Consider the following 10709-nt stretch of genomic DNA (forward strand, 5'->3'; position numbering starts at 1 on the left):
TAATTATTAATTCAATATATATTTGTATATCACTGTTTTTATCAATTATTTTTATCTATTACATTTTATATATAATATATTTTTTTGAATGTATTATCTGTACTTTAATTTATGCATATAGTTATATATCCTTGTAGATAATTGTGGATTTTTTTTTCAATATTTTAATTCAATAGCACTTATGTGTGAAAATAAAATAGATTTTGATGAGTACCTATTGTTATTTTATTTAATATTTTTATCATTTATATTTTAAATTTTTATTTTATTTTGTTAAAGAGGGAAAAAAATGAAAAGATGTATTAGGTAAAGGAAGAAAATTATAATTAGATATATAGATAAATAATGGGATAAAAAAAGAAGAAGAATAAAGAAAGAAAAGAACAAAAAAATAAATCATTTGTTAATATTATATATTATAAATTTACTGCACTGTGCCTATACATTATAAAAATTGTCTAACTAAGTATAAGTTTGCTGTGAATGTAGCAATTCAATATAGTTGGGCAGTACACATTTTTTGAATAAAAGTTTTTCTCTCTAACCAAACTTCTGTAATACTTAAAGCAATCTTTAGAGTATAATAAAATAAAATACAAGCGGGATCTCACAAACAACACGCTACTACTTATATGCAACAAGTGGTTTGACTAGTGGAGTGTTACAAAAAGAAATACTTGGACTTCAGATCAACTCATTAATTTATTTAAATATAATACAAAAGATTTTGATTAGTACTTACCGAGAATATCTCCCTGAGTTATAACATTCAAAAAGGACAAAGAGTTGCAATCAACTCCATTGTAACAATCGGCAGGATCTAAAGACTTTAAAAGATCTCTCACGTGGCGAACATGAATTCGTGCTTCACGCATTGTATAAGCTTCCTCAACCACCTATTGAAGAAACAATTTTATGTTAAATAATAAATAATGTTATAAAAATTTTAATGATTGGAGAAGTTTGTCGGGGGGTGCGGTCAGCAAAGAACAACATAAATAAACAAAACCATATTTATCAGATAGATAACAAATAGAGTTTCAGGTCTTCATCAGGGGTTGTGGTGTAGAAGGTAGGCTTGCAACTGTTGCAACTGTGAGTGAAAATTATAAATCACACAAACATAGTAAATAATCTAAAATGAATATAGAAGAATAATGATGGATGTATAATGTACAATCAATTTAACAGATAACGTTTGTCAATAGTGAATAGAATAGAAAATGTGTTTTTATTTAAAGATTTACATTTTTCATTATATTATACTAAACACATAAAATACTGACAAGGTTAAATACCGTCAATTTCACAGATAACGTTATTCGATAGTGAATAGAATAGAAAATATGTTTTTATTTACAGATTTACGTTTTCCATTATATTATACTAAACACATATATAATACAGGCATGGTTAAATACTATTTTCCATGGCTCGTCGATCCCTAACCTGTGTACTGTTTTTAAGTTTTAATGTAAGTGAAGGAAGGAAAGTGTTTTGTAAAATAGTTTTAAATCTAAGATATAAATTTTTTAGAAAAAGTTATATATGACAAGGGAAATTAGCCTGCAATTTTAGGATTTATAAAAGAAATTACATCAATATTGAAGGTGGTATCCTTGAGAATGGCCTGAGGACCGAAACGTTGGAGACATTTTAAAGAATAAAAGTTGAGAGGAAAAAAGGATCAAAATTGTTTTAAATTAAGAATAAACTAAACCACTCTCAAACAAGCATATATAAAATATATATATTATACTGTATACTAATGTTTTTATTAAGTTATAATGATTGAACTAAGTCATTAAAAATTGTCTGTAGTTGTAAGCATATTTCGTATATAAAAATAACTTATTCCAATATTTACCATTTAAAATATCAAATACGCTTTTTTTAATCAATACACATTAACATAAATTTTTTTTCCCTACTAATTGAATTTATTAATGGAACACCTGTATACTAAATGTTACTAAGTTGTGTCACTTATATTTTTCATTGTATTTTTTTATATTTCGACCCAAAAAGTGGACTAAAATTTAAAAAAAAATTACGTGAAATAAAAGTTCCAAAAGATATTGATAAAATAACTACTGGAAATTGAAAAAAATAAAATAATAATGAAAAAAAGGCATGTGTTCTATCTTTTGAGGTAATCGTTAATTTTTTTCATAATTTGTGTTTTCTCAACTCCCTCTAGTTTTAGGCAGAGGAAACTGAAATGGTCACCATGATGATCACTCCTTAATAAATGCTACAATTACAGGGAATAAAATTCTAAAAAAAATTTGTTTGATTTTCCACATCAATCCAATCGTCAAAAACTGTAAAAATTTGTTAGAGGTTTTAGGCAATTTTGAATTTTAGGATGCATTAGATATAAAAGTGCCTTGTTTGAATTCATATTAAAATTTTATTTACTACCAAAATCCATAAACAAATATACACAATTTTCCAAGAGAAATTCATGGGAAAGTTAGAAAGTCAACATGGCCCTTAAAAGATTGTGGTCTATCAATATCTGCTCTATACAACTGTTATGGCCCAGTCAAAGAACTGGAGGTTAAGAAAATTATGGAATATATGAGAGTTCAAGCATAGATCACAAATAACACACCAATCAATTATTAAACTTTATCATTATACATTATTGTTTCCCAATTTCCATCATAGATTATAACATATATTTGTGTCACGTATACATTACATTGTATTTTTGATACATTATTATTATTTAAAAAAATAATGTAGTTCCTATTTCATGCAATCTTTGTATAAATTTTGGACCTTATCATGGCCCACTTTTATATCTAATAAAAATAATACAAAATTTACTGAGCTCCGATTATTTTCTTTAATATAAACACTACAGTTAAAGATGGGTGTTGATGACCTCAGGGTTTTACGCCCTAAAGCCCCAGACAACAACAACAACTACAGTTAAAGAAATCCATCTACAATAATTTTAGTTGCAAAAAAAGTTATATCTCAAAAGTGAGAAATGAATTAAGTGATTACAAAAGTTTTATTTTTAAACAAAATAATATTCCTAAAAAATAATTACCTTTATTATGGAGCCTTCTTTTAAACCTTCAATATTTTTTAGTTCAGCAAAATTGTCGAGAGTATTTCCATTAAGCTGAAGTGAAAAACAAGTTCTATGGCACGTTTCTTCGCGATCCATCAACAGCTGATGGATCTCTTGCACTAATTCCATGCTGGATACCTTAAAAAAATAATACCATAATAAAAATCATTTAATAACAAACCATAATTATAACCATCAGAGAATAACACCGTTTGTAAAAGTATTTAATAATTACCTCGAAACTATTAATTATAAATAATTCATAACAAGTTTTAAGTATTACTATAAAAACAAAACTAAAAGAAAATATACAATAAAATGTAGTTAAGAAAGATCCAGAGTATTCTAAAACCATATTGGTGTCTGGTTACATATAGATAGACTAACCTTAAATCAATAAAAAAAAAAAAATTATATATGAGGCTTAGCAGAACAATTTTGAAGTCTCACAAATTTGAAAACAATTTTTTTTTTTTCAAAAATAATCCATTTATCTTCATCAATGTCGTAACAGATTTAACTCCAGAAACAATCTCTATTTAGTTGAAACAAAAGCAAAAAAAAATAAAGCTGTCTGAATGACTACGCCTAACCGTTCTCTCATAATCATCTTTAAATTTTAAAATTAATAAAATTGTTTAGAAATTAGATCACTTGGTGCTGTAACAATATATACATACTACTGAAAATATTATTATTATTCGTTTATTTTGTGTACGAATTAAACTCTAATTAAAAAAATTAATTTATTGAAACTAATGTCAAACAAAATTTGGTTAGGTTAGTCTCAGTTGAATAATATAGTTTTAAAAAATCAAAGCTAGAGATGTTTTATAGATTTTGTTTGTTGAATTTTTTATTAAAAATTTATTGTTAATTTTAGCTGTTATAACTTAGTCAGATTCTGTAGCATCATACATTTACTTACCTCAAACTATAAAATTACAATAAATTAAATAATTATGTGAAACTTAATTATTATCATAATCAGAATTATGATTCTACTGAATAAATAATATAAGCTGGAAATTTTTAAAAGAGTATAATTTTAGAAAATGTAAGTGTAACAATCCTTTCACAATATTTACACTTTTAAGAAGCACAATAAAATTCAGAAAGAAAATCATAAAATAAAATTAAAAAATAAAGGAAACCGTTATTTAACATTAAACGATATTTTATATTCTGCTTGAGTGCTATTTGAATGAAACTGAGTGAGATAAAGTTGGACCGGGAACCGATACAACAGAAATCTTTGAAGATAAAAAAAAAATGATAAAACATTTAATGGTATGGTACAAACTGACTGAGTGCAATGTGAATGACATAAATCTTCGAAAATATAACAAAGGTTCCTGAAAAATTATTTTTACATCTTTAAAATACCAACTTCAATGGTAGAAAAGACCAAAGAACTGTAAATAAATAAATACAAATGGAAATTTTAAACTTAATTCAAGATTAATTTTATTTATTTATTTCAATAATAACGCCCTTTAATTATAATCACTAACATAAAGAATTTAATTATTGTAACTTAAGTTCTGGTCAACTGTCAAGTAACTTTAGGTTTATTTTATATAATAAAACACTATAATAAATTTATAATTCTTTTTTTTTTTAATTTTAATTATTTATTTCTAACATAATTTATTAAATCCTTTAAATGAAATATCAAGGACCATTGTTGCAAAAAATTATGCAATTATTTGTAAACATAAAATCACAATAACTAGTAAATAAAATTTATTTTTTAATTTACAAACATTTTGGAATAAAAAATAAGATACTATTTCACCAAAACATAGAACAGTCACTTACAAACCAATGGATTTCCAGCATTATTTCAACAAGATGCAACCGAAACTCTCTCAACAAAACTAGTTTCACAATGACACCATTGTCAAAATCGCTTACGTATATATAAACACTTACAAGAAAGTAGTTCCTCAGAGAAAGGTTTTTATTTTATTATTATTATAATTTTTTTTTTACACAAATAATTTTTTTTTCTTTATCTAATTCACAACAGTAAATAATGTTTTATAACCAGCAAATTTGATATGAGATTAAATAATGTTATGAAGACATAAAGGTGAAGGTCATCCAATGATACTTCTCCAAAAAATGAAATTTGAAAAATTATCTAAGATATCTTTATTCCAACTTTTTGTAAATGTTGTCTTATGTCAGTTAAGTTCCGTGTTGATGGTCCTTTACCTTTAACTAGAGGGTTTGAGTATATTGTATATTTCTCGTGAAACTTTTTTATGATTTAATAGATAATTAGGTGTAGATAGTTGACCGTAGATTAATGATTGGAGAAGTTTGTCGGGGGGTGTGGTCAGCAAAGAACAACATAAATAAACAAAACCATATTTATTTATTTTATGCCGACGTTTCGACCTGAATTTCAGGTCTTCATCAGGGCTATAGAACAAAAGAGATAACAACAACATTTAGAGAAACATAGAATTGAAAAGGATTAGTATACAAACAAATTTAGAATTATACAAAATATTGAATTAAATCATAAATGATAAAAATTGATAACTGATAATTGAATAATAAAAAATTTTTTTAATTGATTGATAATCGTGGAATTGGATGGTAGTAGATTGAAAACAGTGACAGATGAAATATAATATCATGTAGGTAAGAAGATATGTATGAGGGTCTCAGGTGTCATGGCCGCTAATTCAGAACAGTGTTCGCATCGCTCTACCTTTGTTACCTTCTCATCTCGGCAGTCTTTTACAGCAACTCAGTTGCTAGCCTACCTTCTACGCCACAACCCCTGATGAAGACCTGAAACTCAGGTCAAAATGTCGGCATAAAATAAATAAATATGGTTTTGTTTATTTATGTTGTTCTTTGCTAACCGCACCCCCCGACAAACTTCTCCAATAATTATAAATAATGGATAAAAAAAAGGTTTAAATTCCATTGAATGTTTATTTTAATGTATATCAGAATGTGAAATTGAAAGTACAGGTAAGAAAAAAAATGTCTTCAAAATATCTGCAGCTTGTCAGTCCTCTGCCTCTGTAACTTACTAGGCAATTCCTAAAATTTAATAGAATAGGCTGTAGATATTTTCTTCTAAGCAATTATTATTTACAAGGACTGAAATCTAACTCCTAACTAAATATCTTCATTAATTTTATTATTCTTTTATTATATTATATATTATTATTAATTTAAAAAAACATTATTCAGTTCCAAACTTTCATCCACCATTTATTTTAACTCAGAGAACAACCTGGTTTATAATACAGAGTCAATCAGTGAGTCAAAACAAATTTATATATTTTTTAAAGCATCCTTTACAGAATTTTAATTTGGTCTTTTTTCTGTTTTTATTTCTTCCCCACTTTACTTAGCCCAGGATTCTACTCCAAACTACAAGCGGCACAGACGGATTTCTGGAGGAGATGCCTGAGGATTACCTGCCTGGATAGAATCAGGAATGAGGATATTAGGAGCAGGGGTGACCGAAGGAGTTCTGGAGAAGATTGGAAAGAGCAGACTGCAATGATATGAGCACTGTCAGCAAATGCCAGAACGTTGGTGGTCGAAGAGACTTCTGTAATAGGAACAACCAAGAAGACGAGGAGAGGAAGACCCCGAACCCGGTGGAAGAACTGGAGGAGGACATGGCCGGCAAAGGACTTGAGAAGGAAGACTGATACGAGAGAGAGAGAGAGAGAGAGAGAGAGAGAGAGAGAGAGAGAGAAGTGGAGGGGTAGAGGGATGTTCTGACTTAGCCAGGCAACCCATTGACAGAAAATCAGACCTGACCTGTTGTATGGTTCATACAACCATCCCTAACCATCCCTAATTATCATCCAGTCCAAATGCTTTTGTAGCATTTCTTCCAAGTTGGAATTCATATAAAACATAGAGGCATAAATGAACTTTATCAGTAGCTATGGCGATATGATCACTTCTCACTTAGCACTAACACAAATCATCTTCATTTTAGTTCATTCGCTAGGTCAGGATGTATATATATACATATATATATATATAAACAACATTATATTTTATCAGTGGTTGAAAGAGAGAGCCAAATATGTGCATACTTGTTGAAAATTCTTGTATACGGAAACTTTCAACTACAACTAATACATGAAAATCTTAAACCTACTAATGAGAAATATGAATGAATCTCACTTGAATATCAAAGGACTCAGTTCCAGGGCTGATAATTTTGACAGTGAACCCCATGTCTTGAATGAAAACAACTTCTGCTTCCTCCTTCTTTTCAACAGTTCCTTTTTCATTTGCTTCTAGCTCCCCTTTTTCAAGTGCGGAATCTTCCTCTTCCTGAAAAACATTTAATACTCCATGTTAATATATTGGAATAAATAAAATTTAAAAAAAAGGTAATATAAATAACAATAAATCAGTTTCATTCTCAACCCTGTGGAGTTTTTGGGCATACAGCACTCTGTTCCAACAAACTAATAAAATTATCCTTTTAATCTAATTAGGTACTAATTTTTTTATTGAGTTTATCCAAGAAGAGTATTTCATAAATAATTAACTAGTTGGTGACGAACCAGACCAAAGTTGATGAATATTTTATTTTGTTGCTTAAGATGTGATACCTAGTAAATAAAAAATTCAATTTTAATACTTAAAAACTATTAAAAATTCAAGGCATCATTCTAAAAGCACTGTATAGCCACAATCGTTTTTTTAAGGATTCCTACATAATTTTTTATGAATTTGAGAATTCTTTCGAGATGTCTCTAGAATTTTAATCTTTCTTTTTTTAAATTGAGGCATTCAGTAGTAAAACATAGTAACTAATAAAATGAAAACTTGTGGCAAAATCGATTGTAAAGTTTTGATGATAATATTTGATATTTTGCTCTAAACAAAATTAAGTCATCCAATTGTTATAAGAGTATTGATAAATATAACTTTTACTAGCTGCTATTCACAACTTTTTTTTTTTTATATTAGAACAAACAATAGAGGAGAGGTACTTGCAGTTATTTAAGCTTTACAATATTTAAGGTACTCGGTCGTAAAACATGGTATCTAACATTTAGTGTGATTTGAAGTTTTTGTTACCGTGTTAATGTGTTTAACCAAACAGTAGCTTCACTGCCGCTGCATGTACTGTCAACTACCATGCAAGACCTAGACTGACAATACTTCCATGACAATAGTTACTGTCATGACAGACCTAGTGGGGCGTAAAACATGGTAACTGTAGCAGATAATATTTTCACTTTAACACAAATTTTTATTCTGTAGAATATAATGAAACATTTCGATGTTGATTCCAAATAAAATAATGGGTATATGTTTTATCAAGTCCAATTAACACACACTTGACTCCTATTTCAAGAAATAAAAGTTAAAAATCTACTTTCATTAAGTAGGTTAAATGAGTCTGAATAAGACATCTTTTCTTATCTTTTTTTAGGAATAACTTGGATCCGATTTATTCGCACTCATACATAAAACCATAATTCAGGACTTCAAAATTGCTACCACCAAAAGAACTTTTACTAGCCTTCAAAATATTGGATTTAATTTTCTTATTAAGAAATCGACTGCACCGGGCGGTCAACTTTGTCAGTAACATGTTTTGCTTCCAACCCCCTACCACTTAATTTGGTACCATTATTAATGTTTAAAGAAAAAGAAATTCCCTACACATTCTTTTAAAAACCTGTGAAATCATCTTTAAAGAATCAGATATGGCCAAAAACTGCGATACCATGTTACAACCAAATGCCTTAATTATATTTTTTTTTTCAAGCAACGATATGCAATACCAGGACTGGGTTCATTCATGGAATAAAAATAGTCCTCTACTACAGAATTATTAATGGGGAGTTGTCCCAACCTATCCTGTGGTTATATTGTTATCCTAATCTATATGGCATTGTAAAGATTCATTCACAAAATAAATAAAATGAAGCTTATATATAGAGGAAACCTATTACATCAAAATAAATAAGATAAAAAACTGTAGAGTAGTACAGGTAGATAAATTTTATACAAGACTGTATTACTACATATTGTTCCTTAAGCCAGTGGTTCCTAACCATTCTGCATTTCTGTCCTACTTTTTATATATATAAAAAAAAAAATAGTTGCGTCTCCCTCAATTTTTGTAGCTAATTTAATAAATTTATTTAATGGGTTACAAAAGAATAAACAGTAAAACTTACATATGACGGATACCTAAAGAGAAGAAAATTTTGTGTTATACCAGTCTGTCCGATAAAAAAGGGTAAATACAAAAAAAAAAATTAAATAGTAAAATAATTTATATATAATCGCTTAAGCAGTGAGTTTTTGAAAAATACAAAAATTTAAGAGAAAATTCAGAATAAAACAACCAAGATTCATGGAAATTCATAAATTGTTGAAGTTACATATGCAATTTCCAAGAATGAATAGTATACCAAATTATTTAAGAACTCTAAATATAAAAATTATTATACAGTGATAATTAATAAAAAGAAAGGTAAATGAACTGTTACACAATGCAAGGGATTAGCTCAAAGAAGCTCAGTATTATCTGCTATATGGGCTTCTGGCATTGATTAATCTAAAATGTAAAAAGGTAATACTCCTTAAGGAAAATTATAATAATGGAGGCAAAAAAAATGGAAGTTTTTGTAGGTAAAATATTTGAACAACAGGATATATAAATACTGTACGAATATACAAATATATACAAAATATACAAATATAAAGAATGTTATTACAGATATAAGAGAAACAATGTAATTATAAAAGAAAATAATAAAGGATTGTTCATAAATGGAAGGTTTTTATCACTGCATAAAAAATTGAATCCTATATTTTCCTAAAGAAGTAGAGAATAGTTGAATCAGTGGAGAAAAAAAAGTGTGCTTGCTTCCTTTTTATTTATTTTAATATGAAATATAATTTCTAAACTAATTATATTTTTTCAGAATTAATTATAACTACCTACATATGCAGAGAAAATACGTCATGCATACTTTTTATTTACTATAAATGTTCATCGATGTTATAGTACATTTGGTTAAAAAAACAGTAGAAGTTTTGTACTTTACCCATAAGCAAATGACCTACAAAGTTAGTTCCAGAACCATTAGGAAGTGCATGCATATTATATGACTTAGGTCAATTACAGAGGAGTGAAAATTTCTGATGGTAAATAAAATTGGTGTCTTCGGATTAAAAACGTTCTTCAATAGAGAGGTTTAAATGCATTAAATTTGTACCTTGTTGGCAGGGACCTCAATAAGATTCTAAGTTAAGAGAGATGTTCGTTAAGAGAAATTCCATTGTATTAATACTAAATAAGACCAGTGTTAGGAAAAAAGTAATGAAATGAAGTTGCAATTACCAATATTTTTAATTGCTAATTTCAACTATTTGAACTACCATAATTGCAATTAATTTTTTCCCAATAACAACTGAGACGTTATATAGGGTGTTTTTTTAAGCCCGATAGAACTTGAAATTGTAAAAAATAACACAAGAAATTAAATTGTAATCAACATTTTTTTTTTATTCGAAAGATCAATACGTGACATTAACATTTGAAAATGATTTCGGGCATATGGGCACCGCGGCTGTTCTTGACGAAGCGCATTCT

At 27.9% G+C, this 10709-nt stretch overlaps 1 protein-coding gene across 3 annotated transcripts in view; it reads right to left on the reverse strand.

The window, feature by feature from the left end:
• clu (clustered mitochondria protein homolog) overlaps positions 1–10709 on the reverse strand; it is a 147771-nt gene that overhangs the window by 24181 nt on the left and 112881 nt on the right. For all 3 annotated transcript variants that reach the window (XM_014432810.3, XM_014432803.3, XM_067051571.1), the window contains 3 exons: positions 7265–7417; positions 3065–3226; positions 743–896 (listed from right to left, as the gene is read on the reverse strand). In XM_014432810.3, the coding sequence (XP_014288296.1) occupies positions 743–896; positions 3065–3226; positions 7265–7417 (469 nt within the window). The remainder of the gene's footprint in view (positions 1–742; positions 897–3064; positions 3227–7264; positions 7418–10709) is intronic.

Source organism: Halyomorpha halys, unplaced genomic scaffold (genome assembly GCF_000696795.3).
Source record: "Halyomorpha halys isolate HHAL.00 unplaced genomic scaffold, Hhal_1.1 Scaffold42.1, whole genome shotgun sequence".
In the NCBI taxonomy this organism is placed as follows: Eukaryota; Metazoa; Arthropoda; class Insecta; order Hemiptera; family Pentatomidae; genus Halyomorpha; species Halyomorpha halys.